This window comes from Prunus avium, chromosome 4, assembly GCF_965620075.1.
Source record: "Prunus avium chromosome 4, drPruAviu1.hap1.1, whole genome shotgun sequence".
NCBI lineage: Eukaryota > Viridiplantae > Streptophyta > Magnoliopsida > Rosales > Rosaceae > Prunus > Prunus avium.
The window spans coordinates 24,731,593-24,759,399 of NC_142287.1; the positions used below are offsets into that span (position 1 = coordinate 24,731,593).

Sequence of the window (27,807 nt, forward strand, 5' to 3'; positions counted from 1 at the left end):
TATTTTAATCGCGCGGATGTCATAAATCGTAGTCTTAAAAATTTTCCTTTATCGCCCGTATTTTTCTAGACGTTCATCTTAACAGTTACTTTTTTTTCTTTTATACCGTGTAAACTGCTAAGATGGACCTTAAAAACTGAGGATATATACTGCTGCATCAAATAGATAATACATTTCAATGACGGAATGATGAAGACACTTTACGTAAAGAGTGGGTATAAATTTCATTCCTGGGATGAAAAAACAAGATAAACAAAAAGTGTAATTGTTACTCTAATCACCATTAAGAGGAATGATGATGTTTGACAAACAAATAACGTAAACTACTTTTGTGTTTTACAGTAGCTCTCTTTTTCCCCACCTCTTCCGGATAAAGTTGAGTTGTGAGTGCCAATCAACAACTTGTGGAAACAATGTATAGTCGGATTTACTATATGTTACAGTGAAATGTGTAGTTAAATCGAGTGTATATTTACCTGGCATTGCCTCCACCATGAAAATAATTAAAATGAACAAGGGGAAAATGCAATAATCTGGGGGAATTACGTTATTAAAAGAAAAAAGTAATACAATCCACAACCAGTGTACATGCCTATGAAGATCCTCTTTCCCATTGATTTTTGTAAGATACCTCTTAAACTCGGAACCTTCAAGCTTTATATTTGGCAGGTCAAGATTGAAAATGCCCCTTTAGAAATGTGTTGCACGATTATTTCAAGTGAACCACAATGTACCATATAGACAATGGCTATTAGATATTCCGGAAACGCCCATAGTTCAAAGTTTGGATGAGGGTTTTACTGATCCAAGCATTTGACGGTAGTCGTATACCCCAATACCTCGTTTTCTTCCAAGACGACCTGCATCAACATACTGTACAAGGATGGGGCAGGGAGCATATTTATTGTCCCCAAGGCCAGCATGAAGAACTTTCAGAATGGACACACAGACATCCAATCCAATAAAATCTGCAAGCTCTAGAGGACCCATTGGATGATTTGTTCCCAGTTTCATTCCTGCATCAATGTCTTCCTTTGTTGCCACACCTGTGTAAAGTGCAAAAAATGCCTCATTAATCATTGGCATTAAGATCCTGTTTACAACAAAGCCCGTAAATTCCCTCGAGCATATTACTGTCTTGCCAAACCTGCCAATTAAACAGTCTACAGTTAAAAAGATGGCAGGGAATTTAGTTGGCTATACGAGTAGGAAATGTAACTTAATCAGAAATGTGCAGGGTAAATTGCCAAGGGGAACAAAAGGAAAATTTTCCTTTTTCATGGAATTCAAGGTATCCAAGTCAACAACCTTTCTGCCAGGGCTTTTGTGCCATCAAATGTCTCATCTGATGTGTCTGCTCCTCGCACAATCTCAACAAGTTTCATTATGGAGGAGGATTCAAAAAATGCATGCCGATCACCTGGAGATCACAATATTGATTTTGACACAATCAGATTTCTAACGTCACATATTTTCATAGATAGTTAATCAGCACAAGATTTGTTTATTTTTAAATATTAAAAAAAATATGTTTTATATATTGTTCTCAGTTCTAACAGTATCATCATAAGCAGAATCTCAGGATAAAAAGAAGAAGCATATTCCGAGCATAACCTGGTGTGGTCTGCTAGTTGCTGACGCAAGGCGAGTAATGGAGATGGAACTTGTATTAGATGCCAGTATGGCCGAACTTTTTGTGATCTTATCTAGCTCAAGAAATAACTTTTTCTTCACATTCTTCAGATTCCGCAATAGCTTCGATAATTATATCTGCCGAAGAAAGCTTTTCCAAGTTTGAGGTAAACCATAGACGTTCCAAAGCATCTTTACCTACAGCCTGTTAAAAATGGAATGATTTGTTAAACTTCCCACCCTTACAGTGAAACAAGCTCTCGTTTATATAATGCACATATGACAGATCTCAAATCACAGAGGAAACGTTTCTTTCTTTTTTTCCAAATTTCTTTTTCGTTTGTGGTTTTTTACTCTGAATTCAGGTATGCCAAGAGCTCACCATTGTAGCTTAACTGCAAAACTATTCAGTTAGTGCCATCCCTGTCTCAAAGATAAATGGTAAGATATCCCTTTTAAGCAGAATTTAGTGAAGTGTTAAAATTGAATACGGTTTATTTCCTAGGAAAAACCATTTTCACAGCAAAGCCTTCAAATGCAATTCCTCCTCAGGATTCCATTCCGCTTGAAATTGTTCTTTATTTAAATCTAGATATACACACACACATATTTTTTCAACAAGTACTCACCATGGTTCCAATTCCCGATACTGTCATAGAACACAAACACACAGATAGAACCAGATGAGTTGGCTGAAGCCAACATTTTAGGTGTCTAACTCTATCCAGTTAGGTACCCTTTATACATCAAAAATATAACAGCATTAATCAACTGATGCTTGAGAGTAGCCCATGAGAACAATTAGTGAAGAGTCATCAGGACAAAAGTAGCACCGACAAGTTCTTGTGAACTGAATCCCAAAGCTCTCTCTTCTGTGTGATCTGTGCATGCAAGCCCTAATTTTGTGGGTGTGCAGGAGTGTGAACATGTGTATGGTTTCCTTTCATTCTATACATATGATCAAAGTAGCACTGATTGTAACTATATAGTTCTTCAACAATAACTAAATAAGGCTGTCATAAAACAAAAGCTTAGGAACCGCTTGAATTCCACTGCTAATAAGCTAATTCAGTATTCTCCAAATTTACATTAAAAAAATGCTGATTTACTTGAAGAAGACACCATCTTCAATCCGGAAATGAGATGATAAGGAGAACTCAACTAAAGGAGCATATTACAAACTTTACTTTCATCGAAAAGGGTAAAATGCGAGACTTTGAAACGGTGATGATCAACAAGGTTAATTCGTAGCTGGAAATGGCTCAAACTACTGGAAGTTCAGATGAAGACAATGCCCATCAAACTCAAACAATCTAATCAAGTAGAGCTCCAGTTAGAACTCTGTAAAGTGGATACATATCCAGCCAGAGCAAGAATGAAAAACCTGACTCTCAGGTTAGTGAAGCTCAAGTTGTTTTGCACCCTTATCAAACAAAATCCTCTTGGCTGTGTACATATATACCTCCACTAGTATCATCATGGGTTTGGTTAATTTTCAACCAGAGCTTTTGAGGTTTGCCGCCAACAAATATTTACCCTTACCGCTTATGGGGACGTGGACCCCTGCCGTAAAGTAATCTTCTCATAACTTAAAGACATTTACAATTCTCACCACACATAACTCATAACCAAAGAACAAAGTCACAGTCATGCAAGGCATACAATTATCGAAAAAATGTGTACATCGAGCCTCCGCCTTAAGCAAGTATAGGGTACTCATGACATCGACTCATCAGGGCATATCCTAAGTTCCTAACAACCCTGGTGGTCCAAGTTTTTCACAGCAGTTTACAAAATCAATGACAAATTGAAGCTCAGCCCATCGTGTAAGGGAGCATATAAAGAATAAAACTCACACCACCAACAACTAGTTTTGAAAATCACTAAATTCACTTGCAAATAAAAAACTAAACTTTACCCACCGGGGCCGCTACAACCCTTTTAGCTCAAACCTAACTGACTATCCAATTTGTCAACAAATTCAACATCATGTGGCAAAATTATCTCTCTTTTTCATTTCTTATTCTTCCACTTTCTTTGTAACTTCAAAGTAAAGAGAGAGTTCCCAACCTGACTGAGTTGTCCTTTGGAAACCAGACGCTGGATGGAGCTAGAGATGGACTTGGTGGCTCTGGAGAGAGCGTCTTGGTCGGTGTCTAGGACCCATACGTCGAAGCCATGCGTTGCGGCGAGTTGGGCTATTCCAGAGCCCATTTGGCCGCTACCCACGACCCCAATAGTCTTGAATCTCTTCATCTCCGCCATTAATTCACCGATGGGAGCAGCAATGTCATTGCAGAGCAAATGAGTTCACCAGGGACAAGTGGATAGGCCTTGGGGGTGGCACTTATGATCGGGTCAGACCAAGCTAATCGAATTCGGATTCTTTACATAATTCGGGTCAAGTTTAACCTTTTAGGGAGGCTCTTAACTCACAAGCTTAACCCAAGTGGTAATTGGTTGGGCTTCGGGGCACATTTGGGCCTGGGCTTTTTTACCTAACCTTTTTTATTTTCTCAAGGTTTGATAGGGGAGGGGAGGTTTAATTGAGATTCGAACCTGAGACCACTTACAACTAAGCTAAAGACATGTTTGCAACTTTCTTGCTTCATCTTACTTTTCAGTTTTTTGCAACTACGTATAAATCTCAAGAAAACATAATGAGTAAGGAATTGTAACTCAAGCGGTTAAAAGTGTTTACTTGTGCATTTGTTATTAATTCACGTGTTATAATCTTTTTTTGTGTGCCAATGTTAGGAAGAGGGAGGGAGTGTTTTCTCACACACTGCTAAGGTCTCGTGGGGATTCTAACCTAAGACCACCGGTCTGTAAGTCAATGTCATTTTCTACCGTGCTAGACCCCGTTGACCATGTGTTATAACATTGGAAAATATAAAGTTTTACTTTCATGACATGTTTACTTATAAAAATGGGATATTTGAATTACTCGAATTCATTCTTTCCTTGAGTTTACTAACACATGGGTTTTAGAATTATTCTAATCCCATGCATTTACTAACACATAAGTATCAAAAATCATGTGAGTCCTATGTTGAAATCTTAATCCATAATCAAATACCCTCAAACCTAGAAATCAGATCAACTAGTCGGATTCCAATTCCTTAAGTCCATTCCTAATAAATAAACAAGCCATAAGATATACAGTATCAATAAATACATAATCCCACCGGAAAACTACTCGCTTAACCGAACAACTCCAAATTGCTTTCGACATCCTATGACAATTTTGTTGCCGTCAACCTCTCCCTTGCATTCCTTCTTGGGCATTTGATAATCCGTTTGCTTTGGTTTTTGCCAGAGCTAGTTCATGATCTAGTCCTAACACTTTGCGGTTGATAAAGAAAATCCAATTAACATTTAAAGTGTAGTATCTTTTTCTAAACCATTGCTTTGAGCATTGTCAACGACCTAAAGGCAAAGACCATCAATAAGCTATCAGTGATGTTTTTTTATCGTGGGAAATGTCCATCAATTTAAGGATCAATCCCTTGATTTGTGTAAAGCTTTTCACTTGTCAGTTGTGAGGTTTAATCATGAAAGTTTACCAAAAGTTACTAGCACTGAAGGCAAAAAGATTGTAACCAGCCAAGATAACATAATGAGTTTTTAACCCATGTCAACTTTTTAAGCAATAACTTTTACCAGTTGACTTTGGCTAAGTTTTTTTTTTTTTTTTTGGGGTAATATTTTTCATCAAATTTCATCTTGTAATTTTAAGCAAACTTGTTTTGATTTTATATGAACGATATTGAGAGAGAGAAGGGATTATAGGACTTCAAATGCAGGAGACTAGTCTTAACCGCTTGAACTACAAACCGCTGCGCACACATCCTTAGATTTATAATACACAACTAAGATTAAACACCTAGCAAAAACAAAAATCAAGATTTAAATAATAAGAAGAAAGAAAAGAAAAGGGAAGAGTTTATTTTGGGGTTAATTTTCGTTATAAAAAAAATATATATTTTTGGTAAAAAGAAAAAGTAGAAAAAGTGTATGGGGTTGGGTGAATTCACGTGAAGGTAGGTTGAGTAGTTAACCCGAAAATCTGGTGACTGAAGAAAAAACTTCCCCCTATTTTGGATCCAACGACTGCCTATAGCCTAAACCCGTGACGTCCGCCTACCGCCGCTCGATCCACCGCCTCACCTCTACTGTTGTCCATTTGACTCTCCACTCAATTATTTTCATTCACCAGCCGCGCGGGCACAGCGCGTGCAACCCACGCCCACACATTCTTATCCACTTCTTTCACACATGAAGTGTATAAACTAGTAACTTCCACGCGCGACACGAAAGCGTGAAGCTAAGAGTATACTATCCTCGTTAGACCGCACTAAAAGTCCTAAATCATCAAACCGGGGCCTACCATAAACACAAAAATAATTTCAATAATTTGACTTGTTTTTACAATTTTGATTTTCTGCAGAGAGAGAGAAGAGGAAGGAGACAATTGTAGGTATTGGGTATTGACAAAGAGTGTGACTTTTGTAGACTCTGAAATAAAATCCAAGATAAAATTTGAGCAAAAAGTCAGCTCTTTCAGTGCCCAGTTCAAATCAAAATCAAAATCAAAATCAACCCACTAAAATAACCCCCCACCTCTCGATTATCAAGAAAGAGAAAGAAGTTTCCTTTTCTGTACTGCACTACACTACTGTGTCTTTGATTTGAAATATCTCTCTGCTTTTTTCTTTTTCTTTTTTATATTCTATCTCATTTGTTTTTTGGCTTTGAAAATTCAGGGAGAGAGAGACGTCTGGTTTTGAAATTGGAGAATACCCAAATGTGGCAAAAGTGGTCAGTGTTCGCTCACTCACTCACTGTTTGATGTTAGGTACAAAAAAGGGGGAGACTGTGCTGTGTTGGTTTACTTTACTGCCAAGTGATGGCAATGCTCGTGAAACCCTGAAACCTTTTTCCATTTCACTGTGGGGCTCTGAGGGTTCATGGTTCTAGTGGTAGACCTCAAAAGCTTCCTCCTTTTCTTATGCTTCTCTTGCTTGCTTTTTCATATGGTGTTTTGCGATGATTTTGGGATGTGGGTTTGAAATTTGTGCATTTGGGTGTTTCTCTTTTGGCGTAGAGGGAGGATGCTTGTTCAGCAAAATAGGGGGTTTGGTTGGGGTTGCTGATTTTTAGTCAAGGGTCTTGACTCTTGAGCTCATGTGGGGACTTGGAGGATCTTTCAACTGGTTTTGAAATACTGCTTCACTTTTTTTAAGCGGTCAGTGTTCATTGCTTCACTTGCAAGTTGTTTTTATGAGGTGCTTTGGGATGTGAGTATATAAGATCCTTCTTTTGTGTGTGTTCTCTCTTTCTATAACGGAGCACTGTTTGCGCAACATCTTCAGATTGAAGTAAGTTTCTGCGCTTCCATATTTGTGGTCTTGGGATCTCAATCTTCCAAGCGGGCATTAGTGACTGCATTTCTTTTACTCACTTGTAAATTTTGCTTCATTTGAAGTTGCAAGCTGGGTTTTAAAGTGAAGGGCTTTGGGGATTTGGGTGTAGAAGTTTCTTCATTTGGATTTCTTCCTTCTTTTATTTTTTCTGAAAAGCAGTGCATGCCCAATACCATCTTGTTCAGCTGAATTTTATGGGAGTGTTAGCCTTGCCTTGAGTTGGGGATCTGCTTTGGTTTCAGAAATGTTGACACTGGGGTTTATTCCAATGACATTCCTCAAATGTCTATTCTTGGCTTGCTATCTTGCTTCTTCTTTGGGTCTTAATTCCCCAATCCAATCCTGTTATCCAAATGATTTCTCTGCCCTGAGAGAGTTTGCAGGAAACCTTACAAATGGGTCCATTATTACAGCCTGGCACAAGACTTCAATTTGCTGCCAATGGGATGGTGTTGTCTGTGAGAATGTGAACAATGGGACAGTTGCTAGTAGAGTCACCCAGTTGATTCTTCCCAGCAGGAGTCTCAAAGGGTCGATTTCGCCCTCGTTGGGACGATTGGATCAGCTGAAGTTGCTTAATCTTTCTCTGAATCATCTTGAAGGTGGATTGCCTGCAGAGCTCTCAATCTTGACGCACCTGGAAGTTCTTGACTTGAGCAATAACATGCTGTCAGGACCAGTTTCAGGTGCGCTTTCTGGTTTGAAGTCTATTAAAGTACTGAATATTTCAAGCAATTCAATCCAAGGCAATTTGTCTGAGCTAGGAGGATTCCCACATCTTGTGGTGTTTAACATAAGCAACAATTCATTCACTGGTCAGTTCAATCCTCAAATTTGTAGCTCTTCCAATGAAGCTCAAATTCTTGATATATCTTGGAACCGTCTCACCGGCAGTCTTGAAGGCTTAGACAATTGCAGCAGGTCTCTCCAACAGTTGCACTTGGACTACAATTCATTTGCAGGCCATCTACCTGAGTCTTTGTATTCATTTTCAGCTTTGGAGCAGCTTTCAGTCTCTGGGAACTCTCTTTCCGGCCCGATTAGCAAGGAACTGAGTAAGCTCTCTAGCCTCAAGACCTTAGTCATTTTTGGAAACCAATTCTTTGGTGAACTTCCAAATGTGTTTGGGAACCTTAGACGACTAGAACTGTTAGTTGCACATTCAAATATGTTATCTGGGCCATTGCCTTCAACCTTGGCACTCTGCTCAAATCTTCGAGTTCTTGATCTTCGAAACAATTCTCTATCAGGTTCTGTTGATCTGAATTTCACTGGTCTTCCTAATCTCTGCACACTGGATCTTGCTACTAATCGTTTTTCTGGCTTCCTTCCAAATTCACTGTCTTACTGTCGTGAGTTAAAAACTTTAAGCCTTGCTAGGAATGAATTCAGGGGCTCAATCCCTGAAGATTTTTCAAAACTCACATCCCTATTCTTTCTCTCATTGTCAAATAACAGTTTTGTGAACTTATCTGGGGCACTCTCTGTGCTGCAGCAGTGCAAAAATCTCACGACTCTTATTCTTACAAAAAATTTCCTTGGTGAGGAGATTCCAAAAAATGCAAGTGGGTTTGAAAGCTTAATGGTTTTAGCACTTGGGAATTGTGCTCTTAAAGGCCAAATTCCAGTTTGGTTATTGCGTTGCAGGAAGTTACAAGTACTTGATTTGTCATGGAATCAATTGGATGGCAGCATCCCTCCATGGATTGGTCAGATGGAGAACTTGTTTTATTTGGACTTTTCAAATAACTCTCTCACTGGAGAAATCCCGAAAAGTCTGACAGAGCTGAAAAGCTTCGTATCTACAAATTGCAGTCATTCAAATCTTATTGCATCTGCTGGCATCCCGCTGTTTGTTAAACGAAATAAGAGTGCTAGTGGCCTGCAATACAACCAGGCCTCAAATTTTCCTCCTTCAATATACTTGAGCAATAACAGAATAAACGGAACAATTTGGCCTGAAATCGGACGACTGAAGCAGCTCCATGCTTTGGATTGGAGCAGGAACAACATTACTGGGACCATCCCCAGCTCTATCTCAGAGATGGAAAACTTGGAAACATTGGATTTATCATTCAATGATCTGCATGGTTCCATCCCTCCGTCGCTTAGCAAGCTCACATTCTTGTCTAAGTTTAGTGTGGCAAATAATCACTTGCATGGGGTAATTCCCAACGAAGGACAGTTCTTAAGCTTTCCGAGCTCAAGCTTTGAGGGTAATGCTGGACTTTGTGGGCAAATATATATCCCATGTGGTGATGTCAGTAATACAAGTCTCAAGCCTGTAATGCCATCCAGTTCAAACAACAGATTTCGTCGGAACAGCATCCTTTGTGTAACAATCAGCATAGTAGTTGGGATTGCATTGCTTCTTGCAGTTGGTCTACTTAAAATGTCTAGGAGGGGAGTAAAGGATCAAAATGATGATTTTGATGACGACCTCAGCAGGCCGCACAGGTTATCTGGAGCACTAGCATCTTCAAAATTGGTGCTTTTTCAGAATTCAGACTGTAAGGAGCTTACAGTAACAGACTTGTTAAAGTCTACAAACAATTTCAACCAAGCAAACATAATTGGTTGTGGTGGTTATGGTCTGGTTTACAAAGCCAACCTACCCAATGGCACAAAAGCTGCAATCAAAAGACTTTCTGGGGAATGCGGACAGATGGAACGTGAGTTTCAAGCTGAAGTGGAAGCCCTCTCAAGAGCTCAGCACAAGAACCTTGTTTCTCTTCAAGGTTATTGTCGGCATGGTAATGACAGGTTGTTAATTTACTCCTACATGGAGAATGGAAGTTTGGATTATTGGCTGCATGAAAGTGTTGATGGTGTTTCACTTCTGAAATGGGATGTAAGGCTTAAGATAGCTCAAGGTGCAGCTCGTGGATTAGCCTACTTGCATAAGGGCTGTCAGCCAAATATAGTGCATCGGGATATAAAAACGAGCAACATTCTTCTGGATGAAAAATTTGAAGCTCACCTGGCTGATTTTGGTCTTTCAAGGCTACTTCGTCCTTACGACACTCATGTTACGACAGATTTGGTGGGGACTTTGGGTTATATTCCTCCTGAATATAGTCAGACATTGACTGCAACCTGTAGGGGCGATGTTTACAGCTTTGGTGTTGTTCTTCTCGAACTTCTTACTGGTAGGAGGCCCGTAGAAGTTTGCAGAGGGAAAAACTGCAGAGATTTGGTATCATGGATGTTTCAAATGAAATCTGAGAAGAGAGAGGAGGAGATCATAGACTCATCAATTTGGAATAAGGATCATGAGAAGCAGCTTTTAGAAGTGCTTGGCGTGACCTGCAAATGCCTAGATCCCAATCCAAGGCAGAGACCGTCTATTGAAGAAGTTGTCTCGTGGCTTGATGGTATTGGATTTGAGAGTGGGACACAATGAATATCCTTGCTGCATTTCATTTCATCCTATGGAACTGAACTGAAGTACCCTTAGGATCCCAAAATGGAAAGGTATACCTGTAAAGCAACACTATTGCAAGTCTATGGTTGGTGCAGTCTCTTTGGTTTCTTATAGAAAACACTCCTTTGGTACTATATGCTCAAAGATGTAATATGTATACAAAACAAAGGCTATGTTGGCCACTCTACCTGAAATAAGCATTTCAAAATTTGTAGAACTTCTGTCCTCTTTTACTTCTTATATATTATTATTATTATTATTATAGGCAGTTTTGTGTTCTCTGGTGATGAAAGGCACATAGCAGTTGAAATGCCTTTTCTTTTCCTAGTATTTGAATCTAGTTTGCTTCATTGTAGACGCATGACTTGAATACCAGAAATTATTTATATGTATATAATATTATAATTCATATGAATTGTAACTTATAACATATACAGTGACAGTTAGTTTCTAATATTTCATCCATATCTTTTTTGTTAATTATAATTCAACGCCTGTAAGAGCTTTTTAAATTCTTCTCTTATGAGCAGAACCCTCATTACTGATAAACGGGCTTTCTGGCTTTTTTCCAGAGAGGGGTCTCTGATTCTCTTGTACAAGTTGGGGGAGTCACCATCCCCCAAGAGAAAAGCTGATACAATCAATGGACATTCCACCTTTGTAACATCTTCAGAAAATAATTAAACAGAGATGTGTTCTTATTGGACATGCTTATTCAAAAGGATAGTGATTCCAAAAGCAAATTCTCTACTCCCCTGCCTTTACATCTGAAATGGACTGTACACATATATGCATTTGTTGCATTAAAATGTCCACATTCAAATAGCAAACGAGAACATTCTTGACTGAATAAGTAAAAATAGAGAACATTCTTGTTTGAATGTGTGATCTAAATTCACAACCTAGCAATATAAATCTCATGTTGGACCGACACGTTTGATAAGAGAACATTCTTTATGTAGGTTTATTTTAAGCATCATCTATAATTTTAAACACCATCTTTGTGGATTACTTGGGACAAGGAGAATAAAACATGTTTTTAGGCTTTGAGCTTCCAATCTTCTTAGCGTGCTGAAGCTTTTTGATGATGTAATCAAGTCTTTGTTTCCTCCCCTGCCAAAACAATGATTGGACTTCTCTTTAATGGGAACTTATGAAAGTTGATGGCATGGCTGCATCTTTTGCAGTGGACCAGCAGGGTTTATATCTTAAGCTCTAAGATGTCTAAAGAAATCCTCCTCTTTTGACTTGCTTGGCTTTATTCAAGTGCCTAAAGTTAAAGTTATATGTTCACAGGCTCTGTTACACCGAATCATTCTATAGTGAGGACCTTATCTAAGGCGCTTGGATGAGGTCTTATCTCTTAATTATTGGATCAAACTAACCAATTTTATGCAACGATTAACCAATTTAATCCAACAATTAATGGATGGAGCCTCATCTAAGGGGCTTAACGCTCACTATAGGAATTTTGGTGTTACACCACCACCAACTTCCTGCTCTGTCCACCACATAAAGGAAAAGAGAAGTGGGCTGATTCTGTTGGGCTCAAACCAAAATCAACCTGTTCAATTGGGTCTTATTTGGAGCCTACATTTCTATGAGCCCAAATCTGAAATGTTTGATCGGCAAAATGTGGGTTCCTTGTGTTTCCAAAACCTGTCCAAACCAAACCCCTCCACGTTTCGCTCACCTTCATCTGCCACCTTCTCATGATATTTATTTATTTATGTAACACTATATCAACCGCTTAGCATACTTTTGATGAGGAAGAATCGAAGAAAAAGAACAAGGTCGAAAAAGGAAAGTAAGCGAAACATAGCAGCAACAATCTTCATAGCAAGAAGAACAGTTGCCTCTAAAGCTTTGACTCAACCCTCTAGCAGATTCTCCAAGGTTTACTTCTCCACTGCCTATGAACGCGCTGAGGTATAGTTTTTTATGGTGTTGAGCTCTCTACTCCTTAGTCGTATTCTTTAATTCTAAACAACTATTGTCCATGATATTTGAACTTCAAATTACTATTCCAATAAAGTGGAGACCGAGTGTTACTAGACTAAATGATTATGCGCATTAAGAACAAGATTTGTTTAAGCTTAATACAAGTAACGTTCTTTTACTACATGTATAATATTGTGGCATGTAGCTAACAAGATCATAATTAACAGAACAGATGAGGAGTAAGAGTTAATGTGAGTAGCACAGAACATTTTACTCTACATTTTTCTGGCAGCAAGCTTCTGCCGCTTAAACTTGCAAGTTCAATTTATTATAGCATGATCTGCAGCCCACAATCCGAAGCGGTGGGATAGATTATGCACTGAATAAATGTCAAAGATATTTGAACAAGTGTCGAACACCTGCAACGCCGCGGTTGATAGATCCAAACATGCCCAAGACAACTAAAACTGGTGTCCAAAATATGCCTACGTGTTGCTCACTCAATATGCCACTTTGTTATCTGTCTGGCACTCCATACATACATATATATGTATGATCTCACCAGATATTGGGAAAATAGAGTTGACTAGCTAGCTAGGAGAAGAAGCAGAGAGAATTTGAGAGAGTCCAATCATGGCAGCAACATTTTCTTTGACAAAGAGATCCCTTTTCAACATCTCAAAATCTTTGCCTGAAGAGCATCACTTTTGTTTTCGATCCTGCTTATCCAAGGCCTGCTTCTCCACTTCTTTTGAACGTGCCCAAGTATATATTTCTTCTCTTTTCCTTTTTTCCTTTTCCTTTTTCCTTTGTCCTTTCTCTCTCCTTTTTTCTTCTTATTCATCTTAATCTACCAAGTACTATTGGATATATGCTACCTGTATTTATATGTTTAGCATATTCTTTACACGTATACATATTATTTATGAACAACGTTATTTGCACAACATTTATTAAATTATTTGTCGGTTACTTTTTTCTTTCTCACGTGAACTTCGCATTAGAGAAATGATCATCATTGAATATACTGCAATTGCTAAATAACTTCGCATTAGAGAAATGATCATCATTGAATATACTGCAATTGCTAAATAATGTGGTACAAATAGCGCGACTTATTATTTATTGTATGAAATATTAGGACCCAAGAAATAGACCACCGACAGAGGCAAGCAGGGATGAAGGCGGAGGAAGAGATGAAGGAGGCACCAGGATTGATAACATGAGTGGTGTAACAGGATTTGTAGGAGACACAGCAAGACAAGGCACGGCAAAAGCGGCAGAGGTGGCAGAGGACCTGGTTGACATGGCAAAGGAGAGGACGGATTTTGCATGGGACTCTACCAAGAAGAAGACCCAAAAAGTTGGGGACACATTGGTTGCTGAGGCTGATGAGAACGTCATTGATACAACTGAGTACAGAAATATGGAGGACTACTAAGTAAGTTCGCAGATCATGATGAACATATTCATAGAGAGATTTGAAGGGTTGTAAATATGTGGCTAAGGCTCCATCTGGAAATGGAGGCTCTTGCATTAAGCTTGGAAATGTAATATTCGACTTTACTACCAGGTTTTTTTTTGGTGGTTTTACTTCCAAACGTTGTTGGCAATGTAAAACTTCCTCACAAGATCAAGGGGAAGTTGTATATTGAATCTTTTTTTTTCCTTGAAGTATAGAGGTGGTCATTACAAGCTCACATGAGTTTGTGTCTAAATAATAATGCTATTTGGACAATATTTATTGACTACATTGCTGACCATCTCTCTAATAAAGGTGGGTTTCATCAGTGTATGTAGGATCTATCTGTATTAGAGATGTGATCAGCAATGTGGTCGAATTGCGTAGAGTAGGTTTCTCTTTCGAATAAATATCGGTGCACCAATTTTCATACTTGTTATTGTTGTAAAAATACTAGTGAAAACTACAGGAAGGGAGGGGGTCAAAGTTCTGTGTGTTGTTGCTGTGGTAAAATGAAAACTAAGTTATAAAATATCAATCAAACTGAAGAGAGATATAAAACACAAGTGCCTAACAGTAGAAGGTGCTTTTGTTGTCGGACTTGCACGTGTAATATATTCAGAGTAACGTTGTTGTGGGTATCGAATGCTCAGTCTATTTCCTTGGCCATTAATGGATCTAAAAAGTTTGAGGATCGAGGAATTAAAGAAGATGAAAAAAGAGAAGGAGATAGAAAAGCAACTTCAAGAAGGAAACCTAGCCAAATGCTTCAATTTGTAGTGTGGAGAATCACATGCATGAATACGATGTTGTTTTTTACATGTCGGGCCAAAAAACCTTGGGTTGGGACCAAATAATTCAAGATTGTTTTGACCCTCTTTTTCCTCAACGCTCTTTTCGTTTACAAAGGGGGAAAGAAAAGGCCTCCTTTCCAGCCTGAAAACTTTTCAAAACTGTTGTGTATTCAAATTTTTATGTTTTGTTCTTATTATGCACTAGTTACTTTCCTCTTCTTCTTGCTCTTTATAGTTTCTCGAGAGATTAATTAGGAGTGAGATTGGACTAATAATTTTGTGTAGTCCTACATGTTTGATTCATTCTCAATATTTATTTTCTTTCCATCATTAAAATCAACCATTCAATCCAAAATCAATCGGATCCTAAGCTTTGATCATATTAAATTAGAATAAAGAAAATATACTGAATTTGTGAATTGGCTAAATTTTATTGGTTTTGAACGTATGAAAACCCCAAATTTTAAAAGTTCAAAGTCTTGATTTCAAGGCTCAAAATATGAGTTCAAGCTCGAAGTCTACTTCGTCTTTGAGTATGAGAGGTGACATGTTTTAGGGATTCAGTGCAATCCAAATCCAAGCTTGTGGTATTATATTATTAGCAACACACGAAAGCATTGTTTAGTTAAATAACTCTTAGTTTAATGGTATTTCTCTGCCTGATGTTAATATTGAAAGATGACTTCAAATCTACCACACCCAATTGATCAAAAATTAACCAACCTATCCAATCTAGTCTAGTCCAGGTTAGTTCAATTTTTAAGTCTTATTTGTTTATTTAATTGCTCAAGAATGATGATTGATGATAAAGGTCTTATATGCATACGATACGATAAGGAGAAAAACTTTCATGAAACAAGGATAACACTATTTTGATATTCCTGATCAATAACACTATGACACACATAAATAACACTTTCACGTGACATAGCATTATTGGTCAGTGATAATAAAACAGTACTGCTATCCCCTTTGCAACTAAGTTTTTCTCGTAAGGCGGCTTAGAAGTCCATGACAAAGAAAAGAATCTAGGAACTAAAGAGCATCGGGACCAACACCCAACTCAAAGCTGAGAGAGATGGGCACAATATTGTGGCGAAAATAACTTGTTGTGACACAGATTCGCATTATGACTAGCTAGAAAAATAGATAGGCGACGCGGAAGTCAGTGAGCTGAATGTTTGATAAAGCTGAGGACCACAATGGTGATGCCCTAATCATGGCAAGCGACTACGTACGAAAAGGACCCTATTGATCTTAGCCTTAATCATGTTAAGCTTTTAGACAAGGATATGTGATTTAGGTCATAGTTTCAATTTGAAGTATTAACAGTAACACGAGCATCACTAATTACATTGTTGATCACATCACTCACAGAGATATACGAAATCAAATTATACAAGTATATCTCATTATGTTTTACGATAGATGCAATCAACAATGTATTCAATAATACGACAAACATTGTGCAAATTAAACGAGTGACAACAGCAATAATGCTGACATATATATATATGGACACAAAGCAAAAGAATCCCAGAAACATTATTGCATACCAGTTGGAAGTAGAAATTCCATTCACTTGCTTTCTCTTTCACTTTTGTATTTTGTTTTGAAGATCAAACTGGATTGAATCTTAGGTCCACCAAAGGTACATAAAACAAAACCGTATGACTCGTTAAACGCTTGCATCAACAATCGAGTACTTCGTCTGGTACTATAACCATGTGAACATAAGGTGCAAGGGTCATATCACGTTTCATTTTTCTTGCTCAAATCTGCCTCTTTATGTACCTGTGCCCCTTCATACCCGTGAGCTTGTACCACCAACATAACATATGCCATGAGCTATTGCCTCCGCATTATATATAATCTATGACATTAATGCATGACCAAATGATTTTTTTTTACTGTGGACACATGCTGTAAATTCTGCATCCAACAGAGGCATAGGGTAAAGAGTAGAAACTGGTGGCAGACAAAGCATTCACCACACTGATGTCTGCTCTGTTTTGTACTGCATATCAATATTTACTGAGCCTCCAGTACGTGAAATTTAATTATGAAGCATCATGCATTCCTGTTTTGCTTCTATAATGTTCACTCGGAAATGAATTTTCCCTCTCAATTAAGCAATCTGAACGACCCTACAGGCCACAGGCTCCTGCTATACTATTTCAAGCATCTTTCTGCATTATTTGCAATAGCTCAGCTAAGCTTCTGGTCATGAAGCTCTAACTGATCTTAGGTCTCACTGAGACAAATTAAGCTCAAAACTTATCCATGTTTGAGACAAATGGGAAACCCAAACTCAGCTTTTCAACTCTTTCTTTTTCACCATTCCATTCAAAATTTCCAATTTCCACCACCTTATATGATATTGACACGCCCGGTACCCAAAAAAAAAAAATGGAGTTTGTGTTTGTGGTCCTGCTCCACTTTTTTCACCTATTCCTTGCACTTTCTTCACCTTCATAACTCCAAGCTCCTCCTCTTCTTAATAATTCTCATCAACCATTCTGCATTTCCACTACAACCCTCATTGTAATTTGTGGCATCTTCCTCATTATCAGTCACCAATGGAGGCAAAGAGCTTTGAAGGAAGGCAAAGTTGGAAAGAGAAGGTGAACAAGGATGTTGTTGACGAAGTGGAGGATGACTCGGAGGAAGAGGAGGCTGGTGGTGGGTTGATGCTGAGATTTGAAGAGAATGAGAAGCAGAAGAAAGCTGGAAGAAGAGGATCTGGTGGTGGAGGTGGAGTGTCTCCACCATGTTGCCAAGCAGAGAGGTGTGGTGCTGATTTTTCTGAGGCCAAGAGGTACTACCGCCGCCATAAGGTCTGTGAGTTTCATTCAAAGGCGCCCGTTGTCATGGTTTCCGGCCTTCGACAGCGTTTCTGTCAGCAATGCAGCAGGTCTTGCATCCCATTTCCTCTTCTTTTTTTCCGTTTTTCTCGTTTCCCCTGCATTGCTTCTGCTTCTGTATGGTTTAGCAGTGGTTTATAAAATGGTGATCTCTGTTAAAATTTGGTGCTTTAACTAATATTTCATGGAGCAACTTGAAATATTAGTTTCCATTACTATACACGGATTTATTTTCTCTTGCAGATCATGATGTCACTTAAAACATGGGTTTAATGAGTGTTCCAGTCATGCATTTTTTTTTCTTCCCCTTGCTTGTAGACCCTTAATTAATTCTCTCCCATAAGTGTTACTTGTGCATTACCACGTTTTAGAACTTGTCATTGTGTGGCTGCACTGCACAGGTTCCATGAGCTAACTGAGTTCGACGAAGCAAAGAGGAGCTGTCGCCGGCGTTTGGCCGGCCACAATGAGCGGCGCCGCAAGAGCTCAGGTGAACCTTATGGAGAAGGCTCAAGCCGAAGAGGGGTTGCTTCCAAGCAATTCCAGGTCAGATAAAGGCATATTGATCTTGTCTGCTCACTGCTGCTTCCTCTCTTCTGTCATCCATGGCTTTTTGCTACCTAAGTATGTTTGTTCCTATGCTTATCATTGAGAATAACAATTATATCATTCGAGGGAAGTACTATGTATCTGTCAACCCAACTACAACCTTAAGTTGGTATGCGGTATGCCTTGTTTGTAGGCCATTACATGTGGACTATGTAAGCTTTTAAAGCTAATGTATTGTGAGAGTGTTTAGTCTAGCCTCTTGGTTTGTAAACGCGTTTGGGATGGTAAAGCACTTATGCTCATAAGCGTTCCGAGAGTTCTTTTATAATCTTTAAACTTTTTTCCTATTTTCTGTAATAAATTTTTTAGTAATTCTAAAAGCACTATCAAACGAGCCCTAAGACAATTACAAATCGTCGAATGAAAGTCTGAAAAGTATAAATAAGGAGAAGACTCAGAGCTGCTATGACAATAAGATGCTGAAAATGACTGGTTGGCTTGTGTTGTGTCTGCAATCTACTCCTTCATAAATATATATTGACTTCCATTTGGATATCACAACCACTAAGACTAAGGCATGATTCGTGCTATGGGATGTCTTATTGCAGATATTTTCCATACCAAACGACAACTTAGCTTTCGTTCCATATATTTTTCCCTTGCTAGTTGCTAAGCGTCATCTTCCTTAGCTGCCTTTTTGTCTGCAAAAATTAGCTTCTTGCTTTGTTTTATTGCGATGGCTTATCCACTTTATCTTTGTCACCATGTCAAACACTTTCTCCGGGATATTTTCCGAAATTCCATACTTTTTTCTTTTGGAAGAAAGACATTAATTATATAATCCTGCAATAATCTCCTCTGTCATTATTATTTTTTTTTTTTTAATAGCTGAAGTTTCAAGCAAAATATGAGTTGCATGGACAAAAACTCCCCTTCAAGTCTAGCCACCTCCCTGTATTTAAAGGGGTCTCAAATTCTCAAACTGCAGAACAAGTTAAATTCTGCAAATAAAAGATTGTTATATCCATCCATGGCTATAATTTAGTAGGGCTAGCTAAATTTTGGCTATTTTTGTAATAGCATGTACGAATCTCCAAAACAATGATGACAGGGTTAAAACACGAAAGGGGCACAAGATACACGTCAAGCACACTTCAATGCCATAGCTGTTTATGAATACAACATATCTAACACATCATTGAAAACCAAGTTAAAATTAGACAAAATACATACCAAATAGAACTTATGCATTCACTGAAATCTTACAACTACACAAGAAATATCATCAGAGCTCTTCCTATTCACCGCCTCTTCCGTAAGGTGCTTCGCTGCTGCCCGGGCATCCTTTATATCTTTGATAGAATCCGCAACTTCTTGGTTCGACATCACCTGAAATCAAATTATATAAAGAAATTTCAAGTTCATTCAAAGTACAACATGATATGCAGAAATCCGATTCTTCAGAATGGTCTATTGGTTATATTTGCAGTTTGCAATTGTAGATATTTTTGTCATAATTTCAAATAAACCAACCTTCCATAGTCCATCACTTGCCAAGACAATGAACTCTGTCTTCTCGTCTATTAAAGCCACCATTACATGAGGTTCAGAACTGAGATGTTTCTTCAAGCTCTTGTCACCAAATGCTCTTGCTACCGCCAATTGCCCATCAACCCGTGGAACATCCCCTGAATTCATCAGAATCATAATGTTAATACTAACATAGATGGAAGAAAACAATTCAATGTTGAAAATTAATGAGAACTAAAGAACAATAAATTGATTAGGCTTTACGATCAATCTCAGCAATGGTAAATATGCAACTTAAGGTCTCAACTCTCAAGTACATTAATTGGATGAACCTCAAATCCAACTTAAGAGTGCCATAGAATAGATTGATAGCAACAAAACTCAAATACTATTAAAATCCATGCGACTCACGAATCACTCTATCAAAATCAAACTGTGATAGGTTAAACCATTTTAAATGGTATTCAAAAACAGAGGATTTTTTCATTTGGTTTCCAAACAGATTAATTTGGATTCTCAGAAATCTCATCACCTGGAAAGTTTGACACGAAACCACCTCTGTTCTCAATTTCTTCTCTTTCTGTGCTAGGCTCATGATCAACAGATAGTTGTTTTGCTACACCATTGTTGCAAATAATAGCTCGAGAATCCCCAACATTGGCTACCACCAGCTTCTGGCAGTCAATTAATATGGCCGTAACTGCAGTTGAACCCCCCTTGCCCAAATCAACTGCCTTCTCCAGAATGTTAGTATCTGTTACACAATATGCTCTCCTGACTGCATTCTCCGTTTCTGTCCAGAAATCAGGCTGGGGAAAGGAGAAACAAAGACCAAGACAATAAACAGAGTGAAATGTTGATGTCTAACATCGTTTAACGACAACAGCTTCTATCAAACTACAAAATGAAAGAATGTAAAAATATATATCATGATACTACCGCATACATTACCTCTTTTAAGATATTGTTAAAGAGATTGGACTGCAAGTACTCAGGAATTTCATGGCTCAAATGACCATCAAAAATTGCAAATAGTCCTAGCTCATGGTCATCGATTTGCTTAAACTGTGCAACAACATAGTCTTCCATAGCATGATGGGATTTTCCCTTTACCAAGTGGAAGCCATGTGTTATATGGTGTGACATTTTGCTCTTTCCTTTTCCAGAGTCGGGGTCTGATGGACCTAAAACTTTTTCCTACATTAAACAAACTCACATTTAGATTCTCAATCGGAAAACTTAAACCAAAATATCAGGCTACACAAAACCCTGCTGCTAGCCTCTTCCAGAAATAAAAATAATCAAAGCAGAGCAATTAAAAAAAGTAGATGAATTTTACTATATATCTTTTTAAATGTTCTGTCTTTGGCTCCAAGTACCTATTCTCCTCTGTTTTATTTAGTCTTGATTAATTTCCATACCGCATTTTAATCCTCCTAAGTGAAGTAAATAAAACATGATGTTTGCAACACCCATAAACCCAAAGTAGCAAGAGCAAAAGGAAGAGTGGGGTTTTGGAGATCATAAAAAGGGTTTTTCCTCTTGCAACATCCATAAACCCAAGGTAGCAAGAGCCAGAGAAACATCAGAGTTTCAGATCTAAAATTGCAACACAAGACAATTTAGAGAAATGGGTTATTGTCAATAATACATAAACCACAAAGATCTGCAAGAATTTGTCTACATGGGTGTGGATGCAAATCAAATTGCAGATCAGGCAGAGGTCAATAACAAGCCAGAACAAGCGAAATAATGAACAAATCAGTAAGCCAATTGAGAAGGGATTAAAACCCATTAAAGCACATACATCAAACATGAAGTAGTGTAATTACCCATGTAGCACATAACATACCTTCATCTTATGGAGAATTTCTCTGCCGGTCATGGCTGTCTTGTTGTGGAGCTTTATACGTATAAAATTATTCAATTAAAATTGAAACAGAACAGTGGCCAAGAAAGAAAGAGAGAAAGAGAGATGCACAAACAACAATCAGAGTCACAGAGGAGGAGAGAGAGAGAGAGGGAGAAGTGTGAACAAGAGTTGAGGATGAGGATGATGCTTGTGTTGACACGACCTCTCTGTTTCCAGCCTTTCTCTTCCAATTCTATGCCGCGTTCTCTGCATTAATCAAAGACGCGTTCGCGCCGCGACTTGTCTTTTTTCAATTTTTATTTTTATTTTTCGTTTTTTTCTTTTTGCTTCGAATAAATAATTACGAGAAACGTTAGAAGTATAAATAATTACGAGAAACGATAGAAGTATAAATAATTACGAGAAAACGATAGAAGTATAAATAATTACGTAGGTAAAGAGCAGGCGAAACAGCAATGACGCGTCACTGGGTCGCGTGCACGTTAGGATTAAATGATTTTAAAGGGTCAATATTGTATTTCTATTAATTAATTTAGTAGTAACAATAATTGGATTTGATTGTACACTGTTGACTATTGACTTTTTATTTAATAAATTTAAAAAATTACATATAATCGAGAATAAGCATATGGTAAAGGTCTAACTTTTCAAAAATACGATTCTCACCCTTTCCCGTTTATTTAAAGGGGATAGGAGTGGGATTGGACATCCGAGGTTTGGCCAATCAAAGCACTTGTACTCGACGGAAATAGCCAATCTTACTGTTCTACATGATACATGATAAGGGTAGGGGGAAATGGTTGAACCAATCAAACCGACCAAATTGGACCGAATTGGACCGAATTGGACCGATCGAATTGATTCGGCCGATTTGGACAGTTCACTTTTCTTTTTCTTTTTTCTATATATTTCGCATGAACTAGTTTATCTGCAATTTTAATTTTAATAAGACTAAAAGACAGATCTCGTTGCATTCTAATTCACCCACTTGTTAAACATTTCTCATTTTCCATTTATAGCCACTCATTTCTTCTCATTTCCTATCTCTGTCTCCTTCATTCCTCAAACCTTGATAACAAATGCCACCAATCGTCAAACCTCATTTATCCACACCATGTCCCTTATCGTTGAAGACTCTAACAAAGAAACCATATTTCACCACCTGTGTCAAAGCCTATGCACAGTGGTGGAGCCAGGAATTTATGTGTTGGGGGGCCAACATATAAACCAAATAAGACATTAAAAATATATTCTCATTAAAAATAAATAAACAAAGGAAAAAAAACTATGACTATGTAAAGTTGTCTAACCTGGAATTAAAAATTTTGAAGCAGGAGGTTGGAGAGCAAACAACCAAATTCAATTATTTTCTTTTGATGTGTGTGGCTGCTTCAAACTAAGTTCATGTTGCTTCATATAGGAACAAAAATTAAAATTCCAATCCTTTTTTATTTGGGTAAAAGTCTACTTCCTATTTGATAAAAGAGATTTTTTGAAACTTTATTTGATTGGCTACTTTTATTTTTTATTAATATATTGGTGGGCCCCAAAATTACTGGCCAGTTTGGCATTGCTATGCTGTGAAAATAATCGCTGTCAGATTTGCTATGAGAGAAAACAGTTTGGCGTTTGGTAAATTTTTTGTTAAAAGTGTTGCTGGTACTAATTCCCGCATAATCATAAAATGATTCCTGTATAATCATTAAGCCTAGTGCCTCTTCGAAACTAATTCCTGCATAATCAAAAAATGAAAGCACCTCATTAGCTGCTTTCCCTTATAATTTTCTCTCACAATAATTTTTAACAATAAATGATTTTCTTATAGTTTACCAAACAGGCTGGGCTTTTCAAAATTTTAAAAAAATCACTTATCACCCCGAATAAGTAATGCCAAACGGGCACTTAGTCTTTCTATTTTGTAAAGAAATCACATACTCTTTTACTTGTAAAGAGAGAGAAACACATCTTTTCTTTTGTGAGGGGGCCACAAACAATTTATTATTAGATAGACTTCCCAAATGTGTAGGAAAGAAAGACTAAAAATTAAATGGAGTCAAAATTTTGGAGGAGCCTAGGCCCCTTCAGGCCTTAAAAAGGCTCTGCCACTGCATATGCATCTTGAGATTTGTTCATATCTCGCCGCTCCACCTTGGATTTATGATAGATCCAACCTCCACAGCCTAAGACTTTGTTGATCTGGTGATTAAATCAACCAAATCAATGAAAAGAACCAACCATCTTCGGTGTGTGTTCATTTAGTCCTATTTTATTTTCACAGTCCAATCGTATTTATTTGAAATGATAATGTGATTGTGGTTGTGGTTCATCGTCGATTGAGGGTCAAAGGTGGACTAAACAGAACCATGCCCATCCATATTACGTGAACTAAAATTTTTCTAGGGTGGGCCTCAAAATACTTACCGATCTAATGTCATATCATTATTCGGGTTGGTTTATTTTGGCCTCAAATGAGCAGCACTACTGAACCAAATTAGTTCATTTAGTGATTGATTTGGTTCAGTATTTTTCCTTCATAAGAAGTTAAGCAAATATTCTACATATTCTTACATGTATCAAAGGAAATTCATCCTAAAATTAAGTAATAGCGGAAAAAATTTCTTACCTTTGAAGATATAGAAATTTGAGAGATATATATATATATATATTCGGATGTCCATACGTTATTACCGTGTGGATGCCATAAAATAGTACAAAAGATAGCAAAAGCATTGGGAAAAAAAAAGGTTTGAATCATTCGGGTTCGATTCAAAACTTATCATTTTTCATGTGTTATAGTCCAAAGTCTAAGGTTTGACTCTTGGGCTGAGGCATGGAGTTCGAAGTCTTGGTTTGGAATCAGATTCGAGTATGAGTCTAGGCCGATCTAAGTCATCCCTACAATATTGCCAAAATCATGTAGCATTATTTGACTACCGATTATCCTAGCCAAAGTCAAATTTTATAATAATCCAATTCAATCTTGCAGGTCAAACGAGCCTTCATCTCTCTCTCGTGATGCCCTTTCCTAAAAGAAATACATACATAGTTATCAGGCCATGTATGTAGGTCTCATCCCCAATAGGGGCAAACTTACAAGGGTTTAGGCCATAGATATCCACTTCGACTTTGGACTTTGAATTGAACCATCACCTCCTCATGGCCCCCTACTTGGGCTGGGATAGTTTTTATAGCCCAATGTTCAGTCCTTCTCAAATGGACTTAACAAATTTTTGAATCCCGGAAATCTTTGAAAAATACGTTCAATTATATCACCATGCAATCGATTATTTCCGCTTTCTATCACCACTTAATCAATGATTTATGTTGATAGTCTGACAACCCCAAAATCATCCGAAAATGAGCGAAAGGGGTCATGTGTGGCCGTTGGGTCTAACTCGTGGATTGTATACTCTTAATACAATTACAAAATCAAAGCATCCAACCAAAACTAATTGGTAATGAAATCTAAAAATCCATTACGTAATATATAGTGCAATACAAGACTTTATTTCCCCATGTGAAAATATACTCTGTAACAAGAAAGAGTCACCAAAGCAAGATGAGTGTTTACCTAACCTAATAAAAAAAATACAAAATAGGGGTATTGAGCAAGGAAGAGAATGGACCTACCACAATGCATAATTGGAGTATCATCCAAGGAAGAAGAGTAACAGACATTGTTTTGTGTATGTGTGTGGAGTGGGTGGAAGGAAGAAGACTGACTAAATCTGGCTGACCTGTGGTCCCCATAGCATGATGAGCTCAAATGGGCCCATGGGTTCTCCACAGTAACCCAAATAGGAGACCAAAGAATTTTCTAAGAGCCACTTTGTCTCCATGTTTGGAAGAAATCAAAGTGTTTGATCAAATTGTATAAAATTTCCACTCATTTAATAAAAGCTCCTATGGGGAGGAGGAGAGAGGGAGGAGCCTTTGCTTCAACAACACAAAGGAAGCTAATGTATGCTGATTCCATCATTGCTTGGTTTTGTAAAAGCCTAGACAATCCAATATGCTTGTTATTATGTCGACTCTCTCTCTCCCCCGATCAGAGACCCCTTTCTGCTTTAGATGTGGAACCAAGTATTTTTGGGGGGCTGCACCCTTGAACAAAATAACAAAAGCAAGTGGGCAGGGATTAAAGGGGAATCCATTGAATTAGGAATAAACAAACAAGGGTTTGAGAGTATTTATTTATGTGCTTTCAAGATTTTATATCTTATGGCAATGACACAAGATCAAGAATTCTGATCTACTGGCAACCTCTTTGTTAAACCTATTAGCCGCTACATTGGTCCTACATTGTTGTAATACCAAGCATCAATAACTTCTCGGCTTTAAAGTAATGCTACATGTATCACATTTAGTTATCACATATCTCATAGCAGATACAAGAAATTTGTGTAAATTCCCCCTTATGTGAATTCCGTGCAATTCAACCCTGCGGTCAATCAATATTATACAAATAATTTTGTATTTTAGTCAATGTAGTAATTTTGGTTAGCATACTCATATTCAAGGATATAATACCTATTTATGAATTGAATTATGCTTGGGATGCAATCCATCTGAGTTAGACTACCGATGCTGGATTGTGGGCCATTCTACTATATGGGTTTCCATGTTTGACTAAAAAGTGTTAAACCTCACAACATCATTTATGATTTAACACACTTCCTTCCCACACTATGAGACTGAGTGTTATTGCAACCCCACCCCAAGTATTGAATTTAACGTTGAGTTGGCAAGTAGGACTTCATGATTCACACCACCAAACAAAACCTTTGCCCATCTCACCAACATAGGGTCAAGATCACTCCACGTGTCTCACCCGTATCAAAAGAAACCCCAATTTCCCTCACTTTTTTCTACCCCTAATTAAACCTTATAAATATACAACCTGCCCCATGCAAATACACCAACCTCCTCTCTCCCTGAAAAAACCATCCATGGAAAACCGCCGGCAAAAGAGCACCTCCGGCGACACATTCTCCTTTCCGAGCACCCCGATCCATGAGCAAGACTCAGATTTCGAATTCGGATGCTTCACCCCTGACTCAGCCTCCAGCACTGATCCCTGCAAAGACTCCCCTGCAGACCATTTGTTCCTCAATGGCAGGCTCTTACCACATGCCTTCCCATTTCAACCAATTAGCAACGGTTTTATGGGTGTCGATAGTAATTCACGGAGAACAAGCCGGACGAGCAGCATTAGCAGCAAGGACTCTCTCATGTCCTCAAGAAGCAATAGCACCAACAGCAGGAGCAGCAGCTGCAGCAGCAGCGCAAGGACAAGCTCAAGCGACAACTCTGAGAGGAAATTGGTGCACCAAAACAAATTGGGTTCTAGAGCTTCATCAGATAGATACAAAGGAAACAGAGCTAATAATCTCGGAGGTGGACAAGTTTATGGTTCTTCTCAGAGATGGCAATTCATAACAGCTGTGCCTGTACCGGCTTCTTTAAGCCGTGACAATTCTCGGAAGAAGGCGAAAGTGGATCAGCTTGAAGGGAAGGAGAAACCCATCAAAGGGAAGAGAAAAGTCCGGGTGAAGACGGCGGTGGTCCGCCGGAGTTTTGGCCGGAGGTTTTTCCGGTGGCTTGTTTGGACCTGCAGAAAGTGTCACGCAATGGAACCGTCCAACAAAAGTAGTGATCATGTAATTAATTAAAGCTGGGAATTGATAAATGTGAAGTGAAAAATGATTTTTTAAAACTTGTTTATCAAGTTTTGTAATTTGTTCATGGGTTTGAGGTTAGGATTTTGAAGTTTGCTTTGAAAGTAGATAACTGGCTTTATACTTTAGCTTTGGCTTTGGCTTTTGATCACTTTCAGCTTTGAAGAAAAGCAAAAGGAAATATATATATATATATATTCTGGGAACGTTAACCAGCAAAAGCAATTTGGCTTGTTAAAATAGAGCTTTTGTCACAATGTGTTTGATAATTGTTTCAAATTCTTCAGAGCGAGCGTTTAATCTTGAAGTTGAAGCTGTTGATATGGCAATGATATTCTTCCATGAATCCTTTGGAAACATAAACTAGTTGGTTGACTGAATAGTGATCAGTCAACCAAATCGTTATCTAAAAGCCAAGGCTTGTCGTGATCGCTTGTTAATTTGGAAAAGTAGATACCGAAGAGTCTTTTTTTTTTTTCAAATGCATATGGCCTCAGTTATAAGTTATAACCAACCCAACAAAAGTATTGGATCAAGAACAGACTCTGTCAACGACTCTATTGAAATCCAATTTCAAATAGAGAGACAGTTTTCCCCCAGTATCTTAGCCTTTATAAACGCTTCAACAACTCTA

General features: G+C 38.0%; 6 protein-coding genes across 6 annotated transcripts; 4 read left to right on the plus strand and 2 right to left on the minus strand.

The window, feature by feature from the left end:
• Nucleotides 1-524: 524 nt before the first annotated feature.
• LOC110745444 (uncharacterized) lies at nucleotides 525-3,964 on the minus strand. Its single transcript, XM_088252746.1, is given in 6 exon segments — nucleotides 525-1,147; nucleotides 1,309-1,387; nucleotides 1,390-1,420; nucleotides 1,615-1,734; nucleotides 1,736-1,837; nucleotides 3,703-3,964. Coding segments are annotated over 6 exon segments (897 nt in total). The 5' UTR covers nucleotides 3,898-3,964; the 3' UTR covers nucleotides 525-777.
• Nucleotides 3,965-6,147: 2,183 nt separating this feature from the next.
• Nucleotides 6,148-10,746, plus strand: PSKR2 (phytosylfokine-alpha receptor 2). Its single transcript, XM_021973103.2, has 2 exons — nucleotides 6,148-6,294; nucleotides 6,399-10,746. Exon 2 carries the CDS (start codon nucleotides 7,303-7,305, stop codon nucleotides 10,459-10,461), a length of 3,159 nt encoding a protein of 1,052 aa, XP_021828795.1. The 5' UTR covers nucleotides 6,148-6,294; nucleotides 6,399-7,302; the 3' UTR covers nucleotides 10,462-10,746.
• Nucleotides 10,747-12,246: 1,500 nt separating this feature from the next.
• Nucleotides 12,247-14,056, plus strand: LOC148295088 (uncharacterized). Its single transcript, XM_088252382.1, has 2 exons — nucleotides 12,247-12,411; nucleotides 13,565-14,056. Exons 1-2 carry the CDS (start codon nucleotides 12,247-12,249, stop codon nucleotides 13,862-13,864), a joined length of 465 nt encoding a protein of 154 aa, XP_088108508.1. The 3' UTR covers nucleotides 13,865-14,056.
• Nucleotides 14,057-16,839: 2,783 nt separating this feature from the next.
• Nucleotides 16,840-18,420, plus strand: LOC110763257 (squamosa promoter-binding-like protein 4). The gene is made up of 2 exons (XM_021966008.2): nucleotides 16,840-17,593; nucleotides 17,945-18,420. The coding sequence occupies exons 1-2, from the start codon at nucleotides 17,259-17,261 to the stop codon at nucleotides 18,096-18,098; spliced, it is 489 nt and encodes a 162-aa protein (XP_021821700.1). The 5' UTR covers nucleotides 16,840-17,258; the 3' UTR covers nucleotides 18,099-18,420.
• Nucleotides 18,421-19,229: 809 nt separating this feature from the next.
• Nucleotides 19,230-21,728, minus strand: LOC110763265 (Protein phosphatase 2C family protein). Its single transcript, XM_021966015.2, has 5 exons — nucleotides 21,475-21,728; nucleotides 20,574-20,819; nucleotides 20,155-20,431; nucleotides 19,626-19,780; nucleotides 19,230-19,481 (listed from the first exon to the last, which is right to left on the minus strand). Exons 1-5 carry the CDS (start codon nucleotides 21,505-21,507, stop codon nucleotides 19,344-19,346), a joined length of 849 nt encoding a protein of 282 aa, XP_021821707.1. The 5' UTR covers nucleotides 21,508-21,728; the 3' UTR covers nucleotides 19,230-19,343.
• Nucleotides 21,729-26,395: 4,667 nt separating this feature from the next.
• Nucleotides 26,396-27,388, plus strand: LOC110763267 (uncharacterized). Its single transcript, XM_021966017.2, has one exon. It carries the CDS (start codon nucleotides 26,403-26,405, stop codon nucleotides 27,165-27,167), a length of 765 nt encoding a protein of 254 aa, XP_021821709.2. The 5' UTR covers nucleotides 26,396-26,402; the 3' UTR covers nucleotides 27,168-27,388.
• The last annotated feature ends 419 nt before the right edge of the window (nucleotides 27,389-27,807 follow it).